This window comes from Vanessa tameamea, chromosome 16 (assembly GCF_037043105.1).
Source record: "Vanessa tameamea isolate UH-Manoa-2023 chromosome 16, ilVanTame1 primary haplotype, whole genome shotgun sequence".
NCBI lineage: Eukaryota > Metazoa > Arthropoda > Insecta > Lepidoptera > Nymphalidae > Vanessa > Vanessa tameamea.
The window spans coordinates 2,855,677-2,883,491 of record NC_087324.1 but is presented as its reverse complement, the minus strand read 5'-3'; the positions used below and the strand labels follow the sequence as shown (position 1 = coordinate 2,883,491).

At 32.7% G+C, this 27,815-nt stretch overlaps 2 protein-coding genes across 6 annotated transcripts in view; both read right to left on the bottom strand.

Moving 5' to 3' along the window:
- Positions 1–27,815, bottom strand: part of LOC113393943 (prolactin-releasing peptide receptor-like) — a 639,527-nt gene that overhangs the window by 305,050 nt on the left and 306,662 nt on the right. The gene's annotated exons all lie outside the window — the stretch shown is intronic.
- LOC113394003 (tyrosine-protein phosphatase Lar) overlaps positions 1–27,815 on the bottom strand; it is a 383,804-nt gene that overhangs the window by 337,813 nt on the left and 18,176 nt on the right. For all 5 annotated transcript variants that reach the window (XM_026631162.2, XM_026631163.2, XM_026631165.2 and 2 more), the window contains exon 2: positions 24,945–24,995. In XM_026631162.2, the coding sequence (XP_026486947.1) occupies positions 24,945–24,965 (21 nt within the window). In that variant the 5' untranslated portion in view covers positions 24,966–24,995. The remainder of the gene's footprint in view (positions 1–24,944; positions 24,996–27,815) is intronic.

Here is a 27,815-nt window from a genome sequence, read left to right as displayed (position 1 = left end):
GGTTTTATTCGATAAACACAAAAAACCTTTAGTATAAGTATAGCATAAACGTAGATATGGAACCGTAATAGATCTAAAGCTTAGCCATTTATTTTAATATAGTGCGGAAATAATATCGTTTTAAATAAACGCGACGCGAAAATAGACGCGACGACGATACGACAGTACAAAAACTAATCACGTTACTCTAACGATTAATTAATTATCCTTTCCCTGTACATAAACACAAAACTATACACATATTTTTGGCAACAATACCATTGATTTGAAAACATTATGTCCACGGTTTTGATGGTGCTCACCATTGTGTTAATAAACGCTAGAAGAACATAACAAGTTCTATAAAAAGTACACTAAGTCGTTTGAACTAAAGGACGTCGAAGTTTCCATTTCCAATCTGTTCAAAGGTATTAGTGATATAGTTGCAAGGGTGAGAGACATAAATACCGGAGGTGATAAAGATAAAAGTTGCGAGGAGTTATCAACCGATCCGCAGGAAGCAACGAGAAGACTAATCCTTTCCACTCGCTCGGAAGCTGAAATAGCGTATAAATTAGACAACTTTTAGCGAGCAATTTCCTTGTGTACAGGAATAAGATTTAGAACGTTTAGCCGTCTGTGAAATAACGTGTGCTTCTAGAAAATATTTCTATAATTCCAAACTAAGGTACTTAGTTTTCAATATATCAATTCTGAAAATATCAGAATCAACTTCGTAGTTAATTATTTCATAAGTTCATACAAAAACTGGAAACGTTCTGGAATTTCGATCAACAAACGAACAAACATACATTTATAATAGTAGTACAGATAATATCAAAGGACGTAAAGCGTGTGTTGACAAAACATTTCCAACACGTAGTTAGAGACACTTGTTACGCCGAACGAGCTTCTGACGTTAGCCCCTGACAAAGGATATAGCATTTTTTAAATCTACAACAGCTTTCTACGAAGCAACGATTTCTTCAGATATTACTACATATGAGTACATTACCACATATGGACGGAAAATCATAATGTAGACTTCTTGAACCATACCTTAAAACAAATCTGTTATAATAAATAAGACCTCATTAAAATATTTCTACTTTTAATAAATAGTCACGTTTCTAATTATACTTTATATTTACTTATACAGTTTTCGTCCAAATAGCGTAGGCAAGGCAGATTAATGCAGAAGCACCCATCCGTGCCGCGTTTATTCATATTCCGGGTATTCCCCTAGGTAGCGAGGCCTTCAAACGCACTCTCTTTAATGGCACAGGCCTCTAGGGAGCAGACAGACAATTTAAAATACCTATCCTGCTCTCAAATTTGCGGGGCACCTGAAAAGGAGGCTGCCGTTGAAAGGTGAACGACCAGTGTAGATTTTCCTCACTTAAGTTGTTCAATGTTTATATTTTTTACATGCTTTTTATTTAAGATACTATGAAACTTTTTACAGAATTTTTTAATACACTTAAAATGTATCACAGACGTTGTATTGTAAAAGTGAAAGCTGTAAGTATAAATCTATCTCTTTAATGGATTTCGCGAAATGTACAATAACGCTAGTATTTTAAGAAAAATATATCAAGATTTGAATAAAATAAAGTTTTATAACGTAATGTACGTTTAGACCTTAAGTTATAGTTTATTTTACTACAAGGCAGAGGATCGCTGAGAGCCAGCGAATAATATACTTGACACTTAATTTGTAGGCGTAGCATAATACGATAAAACTATTATAATGTTATACGACCGCGCCTCACTTCTTTATAAGGCTACGTGTCCCGCCTGAGAAACCATCATCCAATGACAACGTCTAAGTTAGAACTTTCGGGATTATTCATCTCACGTAGAACCCCAGAACGGACGGATAATTCCCAGATGTATATCTACATTTTAGTACTCAAACGAGAAGTAACATTTTTCGGTTGGATGTTTCTAATAACAAAAAAATATTATTTAAAAAAATATTAGTTGAAAAAAAATGGTCTTGAACTAGCCAGTAATACATAAGGTACAAAGAGTATTTATGGGGAAGACTTTTAAAATTATTCTGTAGTATTTTTTAGCAACTTCAATAATAATTCAAGTATATCAGGACGCGAGTGTGTATTTTAATAAAATAATGCGAATTGATATGCACAGATACAGTATGAAATAGATTAAAATAATCTTAATAAAATACGACGAAATTAATAACACAGTTGTCACTTAGACATATAAGTAAAAAATTGTTACTATTTTGTATTTTTGCATTGTTTTAAAGTTTACATAAATTTAAGATTAACAACAATCAAATTTATTTAATGATAATGATCGTTGTTAAAACGTCACTACTGAATCTGTTTCATTGCGGAACGTTATCGAGACACTGCAAATGTCATTATCATTACGTCACATAATGACAGAGACGTCCGGCCCCCTGTCACATCACGACACTTGACATTAAACGGTGGAGTGACGCGAGATAACGTTGTTTACCGACCATCAGAGTGCTCGTCAACATATCGTCCACCTTATGGATTTGTACAATTCATTATGATCTTTATTCATATGAAAATAGATGTCGTTATGCTATAAATCCATGACATGAGATGGCTAACCACTTGGTATTCATTGGACTCAAAAAATATTTATCGAAAAACTTATAAGTATCTTTGCTATTATTTGCTAAATAATAATAATAAAAAAGATAAATGATTGCATGCCTTATGAAAGGGTAGACGACTTGAATATATAAATAAATTAAAAAATATCAATACATCATTCCAAGTCAATCAAAAATTTATTTATAATCTTAAGTTTATAACTTTACAAGTACCTATTCAGAAAATTTTAACTATTATATGGAGGATATATTTATCATCCATATAATAGTTACATATGAAATCAAAACATAATACAATTATTCAGTAGGTTCATACGAAAAATATCAACAATACGTTCGTTTTAAATAAATTCAACGAACAAATAAAAATAAACGCCATTCAAGAAGTCTTTTAAAGGACTTTTGTATCGTCAATTAACGCAGAAGTTTTCAAGCTACCATCGATTCGAAATGTCGATTATACCGAGCAGAAACTGAACATGGAACAGTAGTTACGATTTCCAACAATAAAATTACATACATCAACTATATAAAAACAAATTTATTAACGTCGCATGAAAATCGACGAATAATAACTTACCTAAACCTATATAATCTTATACGAGTATTAATGACTTTTGAATACAAGCTTTGTTCTTACACCAATAATTAGATACGAAACATCTTGTTTGCTGCGAATGGGAGCATTCCTGTTATAAAATCTTAATTTCCCTTAATTATAATAGGTCTGGCAAAAACTATTTTCGTATTTTATAAGTAAAAAGTTGCAATAAAACAGTGGTTGTATTTTTTGTATCTGTTTTGATACCATTAAATAGATAATCTTTTAAAAATAGGAAAATTAAAAGTAAAATCTACTTTCCGCTATTTTCTATAGTTTTTTTGCTCGTCAAAATTGTGATTATAATGAAGAAATTCGATACATTTTGAAGTTTTATTACAAAAGAAGGGTAAAACGCGACTTAAGCCACGAAAAAAACGCCTCTTTTTTGGACTTAACGCAAAGCTTAGATCATGATCTTGCACCCTCCGATTTTCACCTATTTTGGTCTTTTCAGAATTCTATATGTAGCGTTACCTTAACATCAAGAGAGAGCCTTACAAAACTACTATCGCAGATTTTTTTTGTAATATATATTAAATAGAAATAAACAACGATTAAAAATACTTTATCCCCAATTCAATAAAACAGTTTTGAATTAAAATTATTTTATTATTCAGGAAAATTTTGATAATAGGTTTAAGGTTTAAGGTTGAAATATTGATTTTGATCGGCTAAACAAAATTTTACATTCACAATTTGTAGGTTCAAATGCCGAAAATAGACACGGGCAATCATAATTAAAATACTGTTACGGTGAAACTACATATTCTAACAGAGTGAATATTTCGAAACTCTATATCTTTTTATATATTTTACTCCGTAGTTATTTCATGGCTTCAATAAAACATTCGAAATGATAAAAAAAAACTAAAATATATGCATATTACCAAAATATATTTACAACCAAACGAATTACAAATAAACTTAGAAAATGATGATGTAATATCCGCAGATTAAAGGGGAATAATTATTACTAATTACAAAGCCATGATAAATATTTAACCATAATTCTATAATCTAGGCTAAAATGTGTAACAATTGCGACGAATTAGCGTGCAAAGTAACAATCAAGCGACGCTACACAGCTGATTGCGTATGCCAAGAGTGATTAGTTCATTTACTGCGTGTGAGCACTTGGCCAAATTAAAAAATAATCTATTCCGTTTCACACGTAATATTTTTTTTTTATTACAAATTACCCGCTGACTTGATAACTGTCAGCAGACAACAAATCATCAGTATGATTAAAGTTGATTAATGTTCTAACTTGCATTAAGAAATAATTGTAAGAGCAATTCTTAATATAAAGTTTTTTGGTACTTTCGACAAAAAAATCATACTACCTATACATACTTACATTACTTTTACGTGCTACTAGCGACCCGCTCTGGCTTTGTACGGGTGCAATTTATTAATAAAGAAAATGATATAATATATGTAAGTATAATTTAAACACTATAGTTCTCTGGAATAATGTAGCTTTCTACCAGTGAAAACATTTTTAGAATTGGATAATTAGTTGCGTATATGACCCAATATATACCGACAAAAATTTTTTATCTCTTTAGAATATTAATATAGATTTAATTATCGTTTTTCAAGATGATACTAATAAAAGCAGTTAATATAGTAACTAGTGGGTCGCACGCGAAAATTCTCGTTTATTCAACAGATTTTTACAAATTTCGAGACAAATGAGGTTTTTTTTTTTTTAATTAATTTCACTGTAAACTGACGATGTCTGTTCGCACGATTTACACTTGTTTTTTTTTTATATACAGCCCAAGCGCCGCTCTCTACATGGCCAAGAAATCTTTCCGCTCTCTAAAATTAATTCTTTGTTAAATCATAACAATTTTTATAAATTGCAAATCTAGAATCCTCTTTATCTTTCTGCACATCTACGACTGAAGCTCTTCGAAATGAGACTATAACCGTTTTTTATGTGCAGCTAGCGTCCCATAATTACTGGGACAAAAATCGGCTTACGCTATTCAATGAATAAGACAATGAATGAACCGTGAGTGTTCAGACTATCAACCATTCATCTTTTAGTGACGATCGCCGAGCGAGGTGGCATCTATACTTGCGCTTTTCATAATGAAAATAATTATTTTAACTATATATACAGTCAATTCGGGTAACATTGAATACTTTTTGTGATTTACTTTATATTATCATGTGCACACAGCAATTTTATGATTTAATAGGTGTTCCCATTAGCTTGTTAATCACACACAATAGAAAAAAATCATAAAAAGGATGATTAACTTCCGAAAATTTAATCTCAAATGGGGGTTCAAAATTATCACAAATTTTTTGCAACTTTGAATCATCAATTTTTGGAGACGAAAAACCTTATTTTTATAGCTTTAAGATAGATTTTTGCTGTGTTAGACACGTTTAATACGATAAATGTATAAGCTGTCATATATCAGCTATTTCCATCAGCTTTATTTAATATTTTGTTAGGTGCGGCCACAGTCGATTTTTTTACCGTTGTAAAAAATTAGAAATAAATCTGAGGTACGTATTATTTATTTACCATAGACTTGTAAACATATTATTGGTCGTTCCATTTTACGCATTCAAGGAGGAAAAATTACAAAAAAAGCTTAGAAAAAAATTATTAAACAGTCTGTTTCATTTCATTCAAAGTTGCACTCAAATTCAAAGTTACCCAAAATTACTTTAATTCAAATACAATTCAATGGCCATGTTCAAGCATTATAAAAAGTCTTGCCAAAGTTTCTCCCAAGACAATATCAAGGAGTTTAGTTTGCCGTTATTGTTAGAATCAACTTTACATCGCTGATACTAAGTAAACCGTAAGTGTTAATTCAGGCTCACATATTGTGACCGCTCCAACAGCTTCCGCGATCACGTGCTCCCCTTAATCATGTAGCTGATTAAGATACGTTTGGCTGTGGTCACAGGCAATACGCGACAGCGTTTGCGGTGACGTTTTTATAAAAAACGCTCATTTACTAAGACCACTTCACTGATTCCAGAGTATTAATAAACAATATATTTAAATAAAGACATTCCGATTTAACTACAAAATTATAAGTATGCGTCACATTAATAAAATATAAATTGTTTGATATCACAAGCGATTATCAATTTAAAGGTAAGCACACTTTAACTTTCTATGCTAAAATATAATTTACACTTTATTTCAAGAAGTCTGTTAAGTTTTTAAAACAAAAAAAAAATTATCAAGAATTTAATTAATAATAATTGTGTATTCGTATTCCATTCTGTCTGAGAAAAAGTAGCCGAGTTACTATACCTTACTGTAAAGAGTTTCGCTCGTCGAGACTCGAGGGTATACTTAAGTGTTTATAAGGATAAGAGAACTAAATAATGATAACATTTAATGGCAATTGTAAAAACTTTTCTATTTTGTTTAAGTAGATCATTTAATATTCTACATAAGATTTCAAAATGTTACAAAGTGTTTATATCAACGTAGTGTGTGCGTTTAATTTTACATATTAATTATGTACAGGATAACGATTTCGCTTTTCATGTTATATGTGAAATATAAAATATTATTTTCCCAAATATAAATAAAACGCATAAGGTTTACTTTGTCATAGGGCTTTGTGCAAACAGCAAGAACTTCATGTGAATGTTAGTCATCATTTCTACTTAAGGGTAGAGAATTAGCCCAGCTAGGATAGCAAGTACCTGTTTTATATTTCGATTAGTGACTGTGTATTTTTCGTGAAATAAATATTATTGCTATAAAAAAAGTGCAAGTAAATGGCAAATGATGAAATGAATTCAACGTGATGTTAAGGCTTTGTGCAAGGTCGTCTGAGTAAGTAGTACCACACATCGGATATTATACCGTCAAACAGCAATATTAGCTTAGTATTATTGTGTTCCGATGTGAAGGGTGAATGAGCCATTGTAACTACAGGTACAAGGTACAAAACATCATAGTTCCCAAGGTTGCTGACGCATTGCCGATATAAAGAATGGTTAATATTTCTTACAGCGCTATTGTCTATGGGCAATGGTGACCACTTACCATCAGGTGACGTCCACCGACCTGTATCGTAAAAAAAATTAAGTTATAATACAATTAAATATTTAATATGTATAACCGATCAATTAATCGCTTTTCTATGTTTAATGTGAGTAAAGTTTTAATTAGCCGCCTCGAGGGTCTTGTTTACACCGATGTGATGTTACACGAAGGGTACGGGAAAGAAATTGTTTATACCACTCTGTTGTCTCCTCAAACATGTACCAATACATATAGACTTATGTTATTACGTGCTTTTGATTTAATCTGTTAATTTTTTTAAAGATTTTTGATATCAATTAGAAAACTTCCTAAGAATTGAATAACGTTAATGAATTATTTTATACTAGAATTACACAGTATATTAAACTGGTATTGTTTTCCTTTCTTTTTAAAAAAATAAATAAAAACACAATTTCCCGCCGTCAAAGTAAACGTTCATTAAAAAGAGTAAATATAAACGGTAATACAAAACGTTGCAACTTTTCATTTGGATTCATCGGATACGACTGCAGCTTTTTCTGTATAAAAAATCACCACTACCATTTTTAAATAATTTCACACAAATTTGAATATTACCTGATAATTTGACGCGGTAGAAGAAACCTATTATTCTTCGTTACGATATAACTAACAAGAACTGTTCGAACCATAATTCATAAGGAATAACGCGCAGTCCGTACACCTTACATCAAATTATATTTTTCCATACTTATTTATTTATTAAAGTAATCATATTTAACTTTTTTAAATTAATCATATTTATTTCAGTTAAAGGTTGTCCTTTGTAATAACACAAGACTCGTCAAGAACAGATATAACGTGTCACTTATCCAAACATTGCAAAATGTTTTCACTGACTATTCCATTTATTAATAGAGCCATAATGACGTCATAATTATATTTCACTTTACACTTCTCAAGTAATTTCTTTTTTTTCATTCTACATTGAAAAGAAATAGAAAACGTCATTCATAATATTTCTTTATTGGACTATATTTAGATATATAACATAATCATCAGGTAATTTCGTACATAATTTTTTTATTATAATAATAATAAATTTCAACTTTACTTCTCTTTCACTGTTTTGAGTGACATTTGAAAATGAATTATTGAGTGTTCAAAATGATCACAAAAGCATTGAATTAAAAATATTTTTTCATGTGTATAGTCATTCAATACTAGTCACATTTTAATAATGATTTCGAACCTTAACAAATAATGGAAGGTTCGTTGTTACATAATATAAGAACAATACGAAACACATACGTTGCTCCGTTTGTAAGAACATGTAATGTGAATGATCCGAGTATCTGCGTCGTAACTGTGGATGCGTCTCATCAGGATAATGGACGCTTCAATATACAAGTATTGCATGCTTTGTAAGTGTCGCAGTTCGTAGGTTAACTGCAACCGTATAGCGCGTTTTAAAGCGAACGTGTCGTATGAATGTTGAGGGTGATATATGGGCTGCACAGGACGTTAGGTATTCGTCCCACGGGGTGTAACGATCAAGAGATATTGAGTCAAAGGTTAAATAGCGAATATTCGGTTAGTAAAAGCATATAAGATGTATTAATCTGTTAACGTCGAAAGGACATTCTGAATTAATAATAAGTGCCGAGGCCATAACTTCAAATAAATATGATTAGACATTGAGGACATAAGTAAGTATACAAGATCAAAATTTAAAATTGCTTCGGTACAAATCATTACCGCCAAGAATCGTGGCAAGAATGCTTGCAGAATTTCTCCGCTGAATCGCAATTGAAAAATATATTATGTTTACAGAAATACTTGATCATATTATTATTCAGAACAGATCTTAGCATCAAATTGAATTATTCTACGAAACAATCCAGGAGTCCACATTGAGTCGACAAAAAAAATATTGTTGTCCGCGACTCAGTTTGTGTTTTAGGTATGACATATGAAGTCCTTTCCTTGAGATTCAAACTTCCTTCGCATCAAATTTCATTATATTCGGTTCAGTGAACTGGCCATGAAAGAGCAACAGACACACAGACAGACAGTTATTTTCGCATTTATAATACTAGTTTAGATCGTCAAATATTTTACAGCATATTAGAGGTGTATAGAACTGCAGACGAACTACTAATTAAAAATGGTTTACTGAAATACTATAATAGTACCTACTACAACTAGTACTAATTGTAATCATATCACGAACATACGTAACATACACCACTAAAACTTACTTCACTGATGACTGAGTTTTCGTGACCAATATTTACAAAGCTTCATTTTTGACATCATCATTAATAAAAATTTCAATTCCTACCACAACTAAAAAATCAATATACATTTTAACGTACCTTTCTGTAGATCATATTCCATTAGATCCTAGATTTCCAGCAATGAGTATTTTAGTAAAGTTTTCAGTTGTATTAAATTTTTGCATGCGGTCGTATACATGTAAGTTTGTTATGACGTTATAAAATTCTAATTAACTCGACGATCTCAAGGGTCGTCGTACACGTAATTACGTTAGTGTGTTTGTTTTCGCGCGATGGATGTGTATTCAACTCGATGTAACGTTAACATGACAACGTGAAACTTATATTTAATAGTACGTATATAATAACATACATAGAATGAATATTAATATATAAGGGAAATAGTTCTAATATTAATCCTCTTCCTGAGTCTAGCTTGTGATGAGATCCTATAATTAAAAATTCTAGATAGATTTTATTTTATAAAGTAACTAATCACAATTTTCTGGCTGATTGTTTTCAGTTCTTCTACATATTCAACTTACTGGTTGGAAGCCAACTTGAATAAAGGACATTTTGATTTTGACTAAGTAACAGAAACACAATATCATACAATCTTAAAGAATTTGTGTCTCATCGAGATAACTTTTTTTTTAATAACTATATTAATCTGTATTATGTTTAAAGTATTTTGTATTATTACCTTAAAAACTAGCATGCTATTATTTTTATGCAAGAAAACCTTAAAAACTCGTAATGTCTAGGTACTCCTTAAACTTTCATCATCTTGTCAGAATGAGACTAAGCTGCATGCGTTATATTCTTTATTGTCCTAGATTATTTTAGTAAAAAGATTAAATAAACTTGACAACAAACAAAAAAAAAAACAAAACAAACAAATATATTTATAAAATAAAATATCACACATAAACGAAACATATACACACAGACATATTAAATACAGACAACAGTTTAAACGCTAACACAAATATAATACAAACACACGCACACACACAGACGTATTAAATGACAATAGTTCAAACACTAGTACAAATATAACACAACGCCTGAACTGGACACATCTTAAGGAACGTAGTGAAGTGAATGCAGCACTAATGGATGAGTCGAGAAGAAATAATCGTCGGCTGTTAGCACGCATCTGTTGTCTAAAAGCACCTTATTTATATCGTAAGCCAGAACTGACTAGAAAACAACTATCCCTCTTTGAAAGAACTACAGATACACTTTTATATCAGCTCCCCTTCACTACTTCGCACGTGAAACATTAAGTTTTTACCGATAGTACTAGTCTAGTCTAAAATTAAAGTATAATTAATACGTAAAATATCATATACCCAATAGTTATATTAATATTTTAAATATATATTATTTAATAATTCTTATACTCACAGAAGTTTGTGAGCACGTCACATTCTTCTGATATTTAATACTACAGCTACAATAATTGAAATAAAATAAGTAATAATAATAATAAACCGTAAGGCGAGTACAAGACGGAGCCACTTGATAAATAGAACTTTAATATACTCTTAATAATATAATACATTAACATTGTTTTAATTTTATAAACTTTAAATATATTTTTATTATTTAGATTATTCTTGTTCTCGTTCAGCATCTGTCGAATGGGCATTTATCATTTGCGCCCAAACCTGGTTAGGTTATATTTAGTTAATTCGCATAACACAAGGAAAGGAAATTAAAAATAAGCAAGTTTTATACTATTAATAATCAAATCAAGTTATTAAACATACTGTCAACTTAATTCAGGGCCTACAAGTTACGAATATAGGTTCATCAACAAGGAACCATTGTACGTCGAATGGCGAACACAACAAGATTACGAAGTCGACCAGACCGCACGTATTGGCAGCTGCGCTGTATCTGTGTTGCTGATGATCACGAAGGCGACGTTTAATCGAACATTGCCACTAACATTTCCTAAACACAACTGCAGAAATTGTCAAACGGATCTTCTGCACACTCGACGATTTGTCGTTTGACGTATGTGAATATTCTTTTACACTATATTGGTTGTTTATTCTTTACTCGACTATCTATGTGTGTTATCTACAAATTACTTGATGCTCTTACAAAAACTTCCACAACTTTTATAGAGTCCGTAATAAAAATGCAGATAAAATGCATATAAATCATTTCGAATTCATTTCTACAATGTGTATGTACATAATGAGTTATTTTAATTTTAGTTCATTGTTATGAGTATTTAATTTCTGCCTCTGTTTGGCAGAATACAGTAGCGTTAAGGCCACCTTTTATCCAATAAAATAGTAAAAAAAAAAACAACTAAATGTCGGATTTCTTTCTCTTTTTATAATTTATATTTTAAAAACTCATTCTTGGAGTAACTGAGTCTAAGTAAAAATAAAAGTTTCTTGACAAATACTCAGTAATTAGGTTCAAATTTCATCTAGATCGATGGAAGTATTAAATTCGGCAAAATCATTAGCCTAGATCGACGCCGTCCGTCTGACGATAACAAATCAATCATGGAGCTCTGCATCTATTACGTACGGTCGGCGAGCTATCTAGGGAGCTATTTTGCGTGTTACTATACAAACTGACAATACTATTATTTCACTATCGAAATATATAGCAGATACTATTAACGTATCATGTTTATTTAAAGGTAAATTATAAATATCTTTGAATTTCTTAAACAAAGAAGTCCTACTTATATAAAATTTATTTAAAAGAAGTCGTACGACAAGTCGTTTAGTCATCGAAACCTCAACGACAGACAACATTGCGTGCCAAACGACACTTGAAGCCTACATTGTATTAATTAATTGGAAGTTTTCCTTTCATGTCCCAAACTTTCATTGTTAATTGCCTTTTCGACGGCAATTACTTTGTAGTACCCACTTCCTCGGTATGATGTTCTTTAACATTAACCAGTCTTAATACAATGTTATCGTTCTATGTTACTTTTATACCGCCGGCTAGAGTTGAGTAAGAAACATTTTGAAAATGTAATTACCTTCCATTAAACGGCTTCTACATGTAAGTGGCTTTTACATCATATCGAACATACAACCTAGGAAAACTTGGTATTTCTTTGTATATTTTAATGTTATATAGGTAGGTAAACTGACAAATGGCCCACCAGATGGTTAGTGGTCACCAATTCTCATTGATGAGCCGTGAATCGGCAAACGCAGCGTAGGGCGCTAAGAAGATGGCGGGACCCTACTGGATACGGATGGCGATGAACTGGGAGCTTAAGTGCACTTTAGGAGAGGCCTATGATCAGCATTTGATTGTAACTGAATTTTAATTTTAAAATTGGAATTAATGATGACTCACCCTTCACACTTAAAAATATATGATAAGTGGATCGAAACAAGACGTGCTTGAGCAAACTTTAAAAAAAAACGGTTACTATTTTCCTTATACATTACTATGTACAGACGTGGTAACATTTACGGCAATACAATATACAATATTATAAATTCGAAAGCAACTATGTCTGTCTGTCTGTATGTCTGTTGCTCTTTCACGGTCAAACCACTGAACCGTAATTAATGAAATTTGGTATAAACAAAGCTTGAACCCCGGCGAAGAAAATAGATTTTTTTATGCCTAACACCAAACAATCAACCACCCGCGCGCGACATAGAGTATCTTTATAAAGATAAAAGTGCACTTAAAGCCGACCGTTTTATTTATAAAATATTCCCTTATTCCCAGAAGCGATAGCGTTTCATTGATGTGACATTAAAATTTTAAAGGGAAGCTAAGATGTTAATATTATTATAGAGAGTCATTAGTTGATAAATATTCATGTAATACTCAATTTATAAAGAGTGAAACGCTCAATTTACGCTTACCTGCCTTTCATCGAAATATATTTGTCGTAGTTACTACCAACTTATATTGATATATATATATTTTCCGTTACTTGGTAATAATGAAAGAACCTTAATGAAATATTCAGTACGTGAGTATTTTAAAGGTTTTTGGAATGTATACGACAGTTGATGCGAGGAGCGCAAGACAGGCTTTTGTGAAGATCTTTGGGGGAGGCCTTTGTCCAGCAGTAGATGTCTTCCGACTGAGATGATGATGACATAACATTTCCTCTTAAAAATTTTAATAACTTTTAATTTAAATAAAATAAATTTAATGAACATTTAATTGTAATTAATTTATCTTTGGTTTGGAACATATCTGCACAACACGGTCCAATTGGTAAGTGAGAACAAGGGACCGACACAAAGCCTTACATTACCGTTTACAAAATATGCAAGAACAATTTGCATTGATAATTATACTGTACAAATAATACTGTATGTGCTTTTTTATGACTTCTGTAACAGGAACTACTAATTCTTAAATATTTTATTTAAATGAAGCATAAATCATTCTTGAATAAAATATATTTACATAAATTTGATTTACAAAGAATATTATATAGTGATTATTATATCGAATTACTACTACATAACCGGCCCGGCGTAAAAGAAAATGTAATTATTGCTTCAATCGAAAGTGTCCTGTTTGATGATACTCTTTCATAGTTATAAAGGGACGCATATTTACAGTAGGTACATATCACAATTAAAATGTTAAAAAATAATATTTTCTAAAAAAAAAACCTCGTCATAAATAAACATTAAAATCTAATACGATCTCCTTACACTACACTAACTATTCAACTATTCAACATAAATTAACCACTCGGCGTACATTTGACAAATATACTTTATAAGACACCAATTTTTTTTTCCCTCCCTCGCAACTCTAAGTAACATCCGCAGGGCGACAGGTGTCCAGACTTCGTCGCCCATTTTGTTTTTTTTTCCTCGGGCGCCATTACCCGGCCGTGTAGTCTATTACTCGCACAGCTTAATAAATAACCCAGGATACGGTTAATGTATATTATTCTATCGCGACAACATTCTGCCGGCAGTTTGTATTTATTTAGCTCAACAAGTTTCCTGCACTTACAAAATGCACTTTCCAGAAGACAACTTCAAATTAAAAAGTGAATTACATTGATATATTTTATGGCAGATGGCATATAACAACGCAACCATATTTATTATAAGTTGGCAACATTTTTGTTCTGTCTAAATCTGTGTTTAACTTGTAATCTTGTAATTGTAACCTACGTATGTGCTATCAATATATGTCCGTTGCATTTTCAAAGTAATCGTTTATTTAGTTCCACCTGAATGTCAACAGTTTTTATAACTAAGTATACGATTTTTTTATACCATATCGACCGCGCTGAATGTATTTTACTATATCGCGCAAATCGGAGAGACTCCGGGATCGTTTTCACATAGGTACGCATTTGCTGCGCCCACAGTGCCACGATCCGCTCGAAGCTCGGCTAAACTCTCTCTCAAGGGAGAACAGAGCCGGGGTCGCATTTCAAACCGAGGGTGGGACGAACTAATTGATTTTTTTTATATGAGATGCATACATCAAAACTATCACCACTTAGCATCTCAATAACTCGTATGGTAGCGGGAATAACTTACGACAGTTACCATTTATACATCACGTGATAGGCTTTGTTAAACGCTATTCCTTATTACGAAAATGTTTACCTCACAATATTTACTTATAACAATAACGTAAACTCTATTTGATTAATAACAAATAATTATATATAATATCTAAAAAATACTTACTCGATAAATGATAATAAAAAATAAATGTAACCAACTTCATACTGAAGACGTTTTATGTTCAAAAAGCGTTCCCAACTTTTATGATTTAAGCTTTACTTTATTAAAATCCCGAAGATGACCTGATGATTTTCTATACCATATAACAAGAAGCACCTGTTTATAGAATATCTGAGAAAATATTTTTAATATCATTTTAATCAAGAAAACAAATTATTAGAGTTGTACTTTTATTATTGATATATAATTATCATTTTCATGTGTAAAGTTAAAAAGGGTTTATGAGATTAGAAATATCTTAATCATCTTAGATGTAAATTCAGATATTTTAGACTAAATGATACACCTAGTTAATATTATATCAACGTTATAATTTCGTACCCGCGGTGAAATATGGCGATGGAATAAACTTTAAATATTCTCCTTAAATAAATATCTAATTACACTTCATTCAAGTACGAATCCTACAAGCACTATTGAATCATTCTATGATATTAAATTAAAAATTTGAAGTTACCACGCCAATTAGGTACCTACTCTTAACAACGATCAAATTACATAATTCATCTATACACAAATAAATTTAAGTAACGTACCTACATGAAAATCATTGATAATTTAAGTCTACGCTACCACAATTCTTACAAAGACATCCTTTGTCTTTTAAATATATTTCAAAAGAGTGTTACACCGAAAAGTAGGATTTTAAACAAACAAAAATTAAAAAAAAACTCTTTAATTTTATAAAAATGTAATTATAAGATACATAATATACCGTGACCCAGTATTTCGTGTCAGACTCGCCGACAATGCATAAGCGACGACACTATCGGAACGGTACAACAATTATCAAGTGAATAATTTAATTAAAACTTAGTATCAACAGCTCCGAAACAGCGGAGCCTGGCGACGATAAATAAAATTATTTTGTCGCAGAAAAAAGCAACAGTGACATCAGCTGCGCATTCAGGACACCGCAAGTTAAAAACAAAAGCATACGAAAAACAAACTCCTTTTTAAAAGTTAATTACATAATCCGTACTGAAGATGAATGTCTTTTACATGGTCTTTGCTTTTTGTTCAAACAAAAATAACGAAATAATTAAATTGCCTAAGAGATGCTGTACAGAAGCGACAAAAATAATGAGTTAAAGTTAAAAACGAAAAATAGGCTTGCTCCTCCGGTACTGTAAACAAAGTAGGCGATAATGCGTTTTTATATAAAGAAACAAAACGGTAAAATCGGACCAATTTGTACTGTTCGTCTACACGCCGTTAAGGGGCTAAAAGGATGTCCCACTCGCACCATAACCACAATAGCATCCCCTAACTGTCGAGACAGCAGCTGTAAGCGACAAAAGGCGCAATTAATACTAAACAAGCGCACAACGGAACGGCGGTAAGTAAAGTCCGCGTCCATTAGCAAACCGAGTAAAAACGCTTAAACGCCCTACATAACAGCGAAACAATTTCACTGCAATCCCGACTTGAGCGACGTGTTAACGCCTCTGATTTAACTCTATTTTTACCCTGTAAACGAACGAAATAGGAGGATGTTTTCTTTACTTATGTAACGTTTTACACATCCTTAAAATTATACCACGAAAGAGATTTTGTATTAAGGAGGTCTTTATATATAAAAAATAATAGTAAACGAATACTAATGTTGATTAATAAATCAATATATTTCAAAATTAAACATTAAATCAAAAACATTTAACTATTATATAAATGTACGGAAAATGAACAAAATTACTATATGTAAAATATTTTTAATTTACTAACCGAAACCTTACTTTCAAAAAATATTTGACAAAAAACTTTTATCGACGAACGTTTGTGTCGTACATTGTACGTGTTTAGTGAAATAATATTCTTCGAATAAAACCCACCTCCGGCAGTGCATATAATTTTAAAAGCGTCCTGCATTATTGCGCTTTATGGGAAGATAAAAATGGTGGCTCAATAAGTATGAAATAAGAGCTCGACGGGCGGCAGTCGAGTCGTGTTTTACACATAATTTATCTGCGACCGGCTCCTGCGGGACACAATTCTTTTAACCGATGTATCAATGCGATGTGATGAACATTTCCCGTACATAGAATAGAACATGAATGGAACATAATTTGTATTATGTGGAGAACGTGTAGATAGGCTATAATAAAATTATTACACGTACATAACATATACAAAAAAAATGAAGCGTTTAATGTAGTAAATTTTTTGATAAAGTTATTAATTTTGAAACGGCTCAATAAAGCGTTAAATACATTTTAAGCCAAGTATTAAAATTTTAACTTTCAACATACAAAATAATCAATGTATTTAAATTAAAAAAAAATAAAAATAATCAATTTGTTCTAGTACAGGCAATTAAAATATTTCTACCAACTACGTTGCGTTGGCGCCCAATATGGGGCAGCTAAAAAAACGAACACCGGTGATTGTGGACGAAAAGTAATGCATACGTTGGATGGATTTTAGTGGCTTGACAAGGGTTACGGACGGACATCATTTCGTGCAATTTACGAATATAAAATATACATCGATCGTATCGGGCGTCGGGTTCACAACGATATTCCATTACCGAGGTGGACGAGGAATATTAAATGAGAATTGACCCTTGTATCGTATCTCTTTGGTAACAGAAACTAAGATAACATCAGGCAATAGATATTAAAATCTACTATGAGAGTAGGATTACAATGATATAGTGTCCAGTATGAACCGCCTAACTACTAAAATTACCGCTTTAAAATTACTTTGTAGGGGCTGAATAAATAACGCTTAGCGCTAAATATTGGATTATGTTTAGTGCTCTTAAGAGAGTTATTAAACTGTTTTTTGAGTCTTCTGTTTCATGTAATCAATCGAATTATTAATCCAAGTTAAAGCATAAAACATACGTAATCCATATAATATATATTAAACCAAGTAATTACATACTATATTAAATTAATCCAATGGCAACGATTAATTATTTTTTTATTAAGACTGATTTGATCTACTTTACACCTAATTTCAACACTATACAGAAACATATCAGAAGTCAGATGTGCTGATCTCTGGGCTTCGTCTTTTCGTTTTCTTATGATAATATATATATCATAAGAAAACTAAATATAGAATGTATGTTACTATCCTTTGTATAATTCAAATGGTTGCGTAATAATGTTATAATGTTATTATAACGTTTGGCGATAATAAGTAGCGGCGATTAAGGAACTTAATATACTACAACTTGAGAGATCTTGAGATTTCACGACGGAAATTAAGTCCTGTAACCCCAGGAGGTAATTAAATTGGTGCCATTAGCTGTGCAGCCGCTTTGAGTTGGGCTCAGAACGAACGGAGCTTAATCGGTGAATATATTATCTATGATCCGTACGGCTACAGTATGGTGGCGGTCAAATGGTTACCCGCAAATCGGTCTAACTAGATAACCAAAATTGATGACTTTTTTATTCATTAAGCTTTACTTAAATTATTTCGTGTGAACCGTTACATTTTAAGTTGAAATTATTTTAATTTAAGCCTTTTTACGGTGAAATATTTTTTCATGGATGACATATATTCATCAAAATACGCTGTCACCGTAAGAATGACAGTTCCATGAAATTGTGAACGATTGTAGGGTAACAACAAACAAAGCCGCAATCAAAAAGAAGTTGAGTAATGAAAAATGTAATACGAGTAATATTCATTATTCAGGATTATACGAACTACAAGAGGAGTCAATGGAGCCGAGTGTGTTAAACACAAGTATAACATTTGTGACATACCCACCTCAGTAAAAAACATATACATTTAGAATAAGTTGATGAAGATTTCAAACTGTACAGGATAATAAAAAAAAAATCCCTTTTTTTTAAATTAAAACTGCATCACAAAATAAACATTGTTGCTGTATTTGTCAATCACATATTCAAATCACAACCCTTCCACACACGTCGCTGATCAAAGGACTAGGCTAAAAACATACCAGATGGTATTAAGTGGTCCTTTCGCTCTAACCGGTTACGAAATAAGAGCGTATCTCAAGCTGATGTAGAATCTTCAAGGTATAATTCGGTTGAAATAATTATTAACAAGAGTCACTGGGTTGGATGAGTACAATCCGATCAAGCATATGCTCTATTGGTCATTGGTCGTAAAAACTAAAAATAACCAATAGCAGATTAATAATGAATTTAAGGACAATTAAGATTTTTATAAGAACACTTAGATAAAAGATGTTTACCTATATAAGATGGCCAGAACTTTTTGTCGTCAGTTTTATAAGTTTTCTCACATATTGTTTATAAAAGATCTTAAGCTTAAATTTAAGTTTTGAATATGTCTGAGTTTCGTTTTCTTCTGTACGGGGTAAAAACGACCCAATAGGCACATATACATAGGTTATAAACTTATTCAAGAAAACTAAATTAATAACAAAACATGCCTCTGTCTTCGACTTCAAGGAAACTACAATTAAGTATAATTATTCAACATTGAAACATTTTAGAAACAATTCGGGTAAACGATTATTTAAGTATCAATTTTCGATTACTCAAATTCAAGCGGCCTTAATGAGTAGTGCTCAATTATTATCTACGGGTTTACGCGGTAACAATGAAAATCTTGACGCAGGTGTTCTCGCGAAATGGTTAAACTAATCTACTATAAATTACTTTTTATCGTTTTAAATAAAATGTACACCACAATATGATAATTTAGAATTTAATTTAATAAGAACTCTCTGTACCCTTTAACTTCTTCGCTTCATTAGTATTCTGGTAGAGCGCTCAGCCTCTCGGAAGATCACTTATAGATATTGATTTATACCACAGTATCTGAATATTAGAAGCATATCGATGTCATGAACATTAACAATATATATGTTAATGTAAAAGCTCGAACTACGGTAAATCTTAAGATTTTCCAGTAAAACCTAAGATTTACCGATTATGAATGGTAAATGTACATAAAACTTTGGGATTCTAATTTTTACCAACATTCACTTGATAAATCTTAGGATTTACATGTTAGGTTAGGTTAGGTTGGAATAGTAAGGGGTACATGTCAGTCGCCTCCTCGTGGCGTACCCTGGGCAACGGGGCCGGCTTGAGCTTGCTCGTCGGCCACGGCTAAGACTGACGCGGAGGGATGCCGCGGGGTTGCTCCTGGTACTTCTCCGACCAGCGGAGTGGACTGTGTGAGCGGCCTCGTTGGCAAGAAGGGGGGGGCTCGTTATGAGCGTCGGAGGTGTGGTAGTGCACCGGTGGTCAGCGGCGGAGCCAGTCATCCTATCCGCCGCAGGGCGTCAGCCCTTGGCGCCCGGCCTCCAGTGGCGGACTCGGGGGAGTCCGTTACGTTAACGGGACGGAGGCAGCGGAGGAAGGCGCGCCTTCGGGCGCGCATTCATGTATTTGGCCGCCTTACGGTGGCCGCCGCAGGCGGGGCCGCGGTGGTAAGCCATTGCGTTCCCGTAGCCCCACCATTATGCGGCGCGGTGGAAACCCGAGGAGGTTTTAGTGGGTAGGACAGTGCATTGAGCGTGCCCTGGCACGGGGCACTAGGCCCCGGTTGAGTCCCACATACCCGTCCCGGTCCCCCGACCGGGCGGCATGCGTAAATGCATTTCCTCCTCGTAAAACTAAAAAAAAAAAAAAGGTTGGAATAGTAAAAGTCCGAAAAAGTCGTCCCTTTATAATAAATACTTACATTTACCAACTCATGTCGGTAAATCTTAGGTTTTACTGGAATATCTTAAGATTTACCTTAGTTCGAGCTTTTACAGTAACATATATATAAAACAGTGTTATGTACTATTAAGATAAATATTTAGATTTATATTTTATCGTGTAAAAATGATCATCGATTAAAAATATAAAGTTAATTTGAATATTTTATACGAAATATTTTATTTATAATTGACGATTAAATCTAACAAATATTGATATATTTAATAAACATCGGGACGCCATATCTTGTTTCTTACTACATACATATAAACATTTCAGCGTATGCATAGTCAATGTTTACAGTGGCCTGTGCAGAGCTTGAATATTCAATAAGACGTATAATATGCAACAAAAACATACATTCAAATCACACACCGATAACGTGCCTTATGCTAAATTCAATTTATGAAAAAATATAACATTATATTATTACTATTTTTGTATATATTTATTACTATTACATATTTTATTGTAACTTCGACTCAATAAAAAATCAAAAGAAAGTTTTAAAGAAATGTTTAGAAAAAATAATTTTCAAATCAAGTACGAGTAACAAGCAAAATACATATTTAAAAAGATGTTTAAACTTTATCACAATGAGTTGCAAATTGGCTACTTAAAGTCGTATGCAACGTTTTTCGTCTTAGTAAAAGTAAATACATAAAACATAGTGGATTGACAAATGCTCGGAAGCACTCGACGACTAATGAATGGGAGTGGCGAGCAAGCTGTAAGATTACGTCGCACATCTAATGGCCATGTCAGAGATATCTGGAACTGCACACATTACGTTATGTTAAATATCTTATTTATAATACGCATTTTAGTATCTATATATATATATATATATAGTATAAGAAGTTAACATCTAGTGGGCGGATTGATAAATGCGCGGAAGCACTCGACGGCTGCAAGCCTGCAGCACCATACTTCGAGCCGAAACATATGGAATTTATACATTCAGTAGCGAACCACGTCACGGATTTGCCTGCGAAAATATAAACTAAGCTGAATTTATTTATAACTCGACCTATCAGATCCAGATCTGGATGATTAACGATTATTTTACATTTATAAGATTTCATTATGTAAATTTAAATGATTTCATTAGTATTTGTCGGATGGTACATAAGCTGAATTTAGATATAAAACACATTTTTATATATGACCTTGTATATGAAAATGTATTTTATATAAACAAGAATAATTCATTAACACTTTGATATTCTTCTTTTTGATATCATTTTATTAGGTTTTTACTACGGCATAGTGTCATCGCAAAATTATGATCAAGTTAAGGTAGAATTTTATATAGAAATCCCTTTTCCTATTGTTTCAGATTCAGACATGAAATATTTAGGCCATTACAAAAACAATATTATAAACAATCACAAATTTCGATACTAAGAGTTCGCTAGTGACAAGAATTTTAAAGTATGTATATGTGTGTGTGTGTGTGTGTGTGTGTGTGTGTGTGCGTGTGCGTCTGCGTCTGCGTCTGCGTCTGCGCGTGTGCGTGTGCGTGTGCGTGTGCGTGTGCGTGTGCGTGTGCGTGTGTGTGTGTGTGTGTGTGTGTGTGTGTGTGTGTGTGTGTGTTAAAAGTATGCGAGTTTGCTAATGTCATTAGACATTAGAAATTAAAACTAAAAGCAATTTTGCAGACTTATACAAAATCGCTCGATCGACGAACGGCGGAGCAATTCATTTCCCTGATGGGCTCCCATTACACCGGTCAAGATGGATGGATAACAAACCGGCAATTACACTATGAACACAATGACAATTGGATGTTTTCACTAATTGAAAAAGCCACCCAGCCAGCTATCGATTCGTCAGGCACTATATGAAATGAATGTCGAGCGCGTGACGCCAGCTGATATATTAACCCCATCGACTTCATGAACCAAGGCGACATTTATTAATACAGCCGGTCACTTGGACATACGTGTTTTGTTAATGAAATGACACTTAACGCTGCACGCGTTATCTATCTATGTTTTAATTAAGGTAAGCACGGTGTTGCATATAAATGACGTTCGTGCATTTAGTTAATATGTTTAAACTACTGACTGCAAGTGCTCATTTTCATTTAAGAATATTTTAACTATTTTATAAAGAGACGAAGTTTTTGTAATCCAGTATTATAATTTGGGCACATCTCTCAGTGAGATATTTCTTTCAAAACCAAATGGAAGGGTCACTTCAATATTAAACATAGCTTATGAATTTAACATGTATCACAGTTTAGTGCATTTATTTATATTTATTCATTTATATTACGACAAAAAATAACTTGTAATATAATTTAAAAACATTAAAAAAAGTTTTCCTTTGCTTAACAAGCACAATCGTAAAACAATAGCAGCACACTTTCCAAATTAGTAAAACTTAAGCGATAATTAGCGAATTAGCGAGTCGGCTTCACTCGGCAAAGAATCCTAATCATAATAACTCAAGATCGTATCGTGCAGGGCAGGCGATGAACAAAAGACGGCGGCGGAGCAACAATGGCGCCCAACGCAGGCCCGAGAGGCGCGCTAACAAATTACCGACCCGCAGATAACTAAGCAATATTAAATCATAGTAATTTGTGGTTGCGAAACGCGGCCCCTTTTCTAACAGACTATCTCACTGCGCGTCAAGACATTATTATTGCTTCTTCTCAGCGATTACGATGATAAGTTGCAGTGGAATTACAAAAAAGTAATGTTACTTTTTTATCTCAGACGCGGAAAAATTCTAAGCATTTAATCCGAACTGAGCAATTTCAACGCTGTCAGCCGCGGAAATGAATAGTTTAAATTAGTGTAAAGAACAACATCCCGCTTTAGTTAGCAACTCGGCGTGAAACTGCAATTTCGCCGTTCATAAAACAGGAAACCGGCAGCGTCGGGCGGGCCGGGTGCAATCGCATCTTTTCACTCGGTTCCTTCGTCGTCGCATTAGCAATTCCAACTATCGCAATAGTTGCTGGGAAATTGTAATATTTAGTCTTAATAAAGCCATTCGTAACGTTGAATATCCGGAACAGGCGTGCTGGGTGCCGCTCTGCGACTCGCCCGGGGCGGAGCTCCTCGCACCGTGCTTAAATTTACGACAAAGCTTTATTCGCAGACACGTAGGATTTTAGTCTATTGCATAGACTTCATTCAATATGTACGTTCATGCTAGTGTGAATAGGCGCATACTAAACTTTAGTTATTTGGAACCGCGTCTGAAAGATTCTTAACGAATGTTTAATATTTTAACCGCCATACATATGGAACTTAACAATTTAAACCTATCGACGCTTATTGTTGTTCGCAGTGTAACAGCATATTCTATTTTATTAATGAACCAATATACCGAACAATATTGAACCAGAAACGCTTTCTATAAATTAATGGTTTATCGCGCCTCGAACAATGGATACACCCATGAGACTTGGCTCATACGCAATCTTTTAACTTATTTAATCGCAAAATAGAATACTAATATCTTTTTACAAAACACGCTACTGGTTAGATTTTGTTTTTGTTTTAAACTGCAAAGTTGTTTTATTTCGTATTTATATTTTTATACCTATTTGATTCGTACAAGTTCACATATAACTTTCATATATAAATTTACAACCAAGTTCGACCCATTAATCTTAATTATTTGATACTTATTCCGACGTTTATTTAACATGTGCTGCATAAAATAAAAAATTAATAAGTTACAGTGATATGCACTTCAGTGACATCTTTAGGGTACGTTCTAAAATACTACCTAAAACATAGACAGTAACGCCATCTGTTTGAGGGTTGTGAAAATAATACATTTTAAAATTGAACCTCAAATTCCTTACAATACTCTTGTCGGCGAATCGCGCCACCTAGTGACAACAACAGAGAACCTTTTTCAACAACGCCATCTATCGTTTACTACGGCAGTTACGAAGTCAAACCCAAGCTTTTATAAAGGCTTTATGCATCGCTTGACGTTTACAATAGATGGCACTGTACGATTTTTCTAAAATAGGGTTGTGATATGTATGTGGCAATTCTTCATATTAATTTATTTAAAAAGAAAAATATACTCACGGGTGTGGTCTCGGAAAACATCGTGGCCCGCACCGTTTTTCAACTAAATGTCTGAAAAGAGAAAAAAAAAAGTTATTTTCGAAAAGAAAAAAATGCCCTCAAAGGCAAGCGTCATTGTAATCGAGAACAAAGGCTGGACACAGGAGTGCATGTACCGCTCTTTTGTTTTTGATCAAAGGTTTGTTTACACACCCTAAAAGACAACATAAAATACACACGTAGTACACCAGCATTTCATTATTTAGAGAGGCATCAGGCAAATAGGTCAATGCATTCTTATATTCATATTTTTAAAAAAAACACACACGATATGTTATTCAACTTTAATTCAACAGATTAAAAATGAAAAGTCATAATCATCGCATAGCATTGCACAAATAAAATAATTTCACTCATCATAATATTCTACCGCCATGCAGCAATACTTTGTATTGTTGTGGTCTGGTTTGAAGGGTAAGTTAGCCAGTGTAACTATAGTTACTAGAGAAATGAGTTGTGCCCAAGGTTGGCGATGCATCAGACATGTGAAGAATGATATTTATATGAGCGTTGGTGACCACTTAACATCAAGTGGTCTCTATGCCAGTTAGCCTACCTAACTCACAAAAAAAAAATTATAAGTAAAAAGTATTTAAACCTCATATTAACTGAACATACATATATATATACACTAATAATTGTTCAGTATTCCAGCGTTTGAAATGTTCAAATTCAATACTGAAGTGTTAACTAGATAACTTAAACCTTCATAACAGTATGTCTTATTAAGTTGTACCGATCTACGAGCCAATTTGACATGTCTAAAAACTTTACCATCTGTTTTACAAGTGTGTTTATAACGATCCCGATATCTTCTAAAATAAAGATGTTATGTGAAATATATATGTAGAAAACGTCGAAATATCAACCGCAATCTTTCATATTCTTTTATATACTTACAATGTATGTAAAGAAAAAATGAAATATATTTTCATTTAAATTTTCCCGCGCATCAAACGTCATCGAAAGCGCAGTGACATGACAAATTAATTTTCGTGAGCTAAGAAAAAGTGGGTGGGTGACGGTTTCTGTGATATAGGTGAAGTTATATAAATTTCGTGCAAGTAAAGCGGCAGGTTCAGCTAGTACACATATGTATATTATGGGAAATAAACTTAAACCATTATTCTTAAATGTTGTGTTTTATGTAACACCATTTTTAATATTCGTTAAAAACCAAACGCTTGGAAAACAGCGTTTACACCAAAACAGGGTCACTATTGCCGTGTTTTATAGCAATAACTTATATTAAAGAAATATTTATTATTTTATTTGTTTTGCCAGTGTAGGTATCGCGTTTTAATAAAGGTCTCCAAATATTATTGATTTACCTGTAAAAACCGTTTCGTTTCGGAAGAGCAGAATATAGGCACCCCATCATATTCCGTGAGAGTCATTAGAACTGACTAAGCATTTTTTGTTTTGTCAAACGCGCTCATCGATCTGTACGATGATGGGAAACCCCACCAGTATTAGCATTTTCAAATAAACTTGACGAGTCGTCAAAATCTGCCAAATCTTTTCCTCACATAATTTTAAGGGCAGGTTTGTGACGCAAATATCGTAAGTTAAACATAGAAACGATGTGTAGGAAAAGCGAGAATACTAACACACTTAGATAACCATTACGGTGTTAAAGGGAAAGCTCTTCGTCTCGTTGCTGGGATGCGCATAAGCTTCTTAGTTCATACTTAAGAAAATAACTCAACGAGTTTTCGTATACGAAAACAAGTGTTCTGGACATTATCTTAAACATTTTTTTAAACATAAATTATCCTTTGTATGAGATATGTATTGAAATTACAATTTATATAATGACAAGCCCAAAATAAAACTGTAACGCAATCAATGCATTGCGATCATTTCAAATTATTTACAAAATATTATAATCCAGTCTGTCTCAGTCTATCTATTGAAATAAAATGCGTTAACTAGCATAGGTACTTACGAGGTTATTAAAGTTTAAAAACTAACAGACACTCATACGGATCGATGAAATTATTTTAGTTATTATCATAGTATATATAGATACGATACCAGTTTTGGTACCAGGGCACAATTTCAGACATCAAAACTATTAACTGTACTAATTCTTTGCAAGAGTATTGAATTGTATTTTTAGTATGTTTACAATCTCGAACAGTCCTTTCGAGATCTTTGAAATAATATAGTACGAGACACTTACAGCAATATTACTTAAACCCACAGCAATGTTGATTATTTACATAGAAACCGTGATAAACTTTGTATTAACACGAGAAGTGAATACGAACTTGTACCACCAACTTTCCGACTCTGCAACGTCAATATATACTTCCTTGAGCGAGTAAAGTATTCGATTTTATAATGAAATCCCGTTCAGATAGTTGTAACTTTATCAATAACTAATTTAAAACTTACGATAAATAATAATAATAATAAAGAGACATATTATTATATACAAGACTATAAAACAAAGCGTTAAGTTATAATTCATAGATTATCGTGCAGCATACGTAAAGTTGATTATTAAGATGATCAATATCTGTGTTAGTAAAAAAATATAAATAAAAAAGATAAGAAACCATTATACAACGTTCCGTATCGTTAGAAACTTCATCCAAAATAACGATTCAAACATAATGTTTATCAGAACCATAAAGTATTCTTCATATTCAGTGAAGTATTATAAATCTATTTCAATATTATAAATGCTAACATTACGTTTTATATTATATATTATGCTTGCACGGCTAAGCCGCTGAACCGAATTTGATAAAATTTGAAGGACATATGCTTTATACTACCTCAAACAAACGACCACGCGTGAGAAGCCACAGGCTAAAGCTAGTA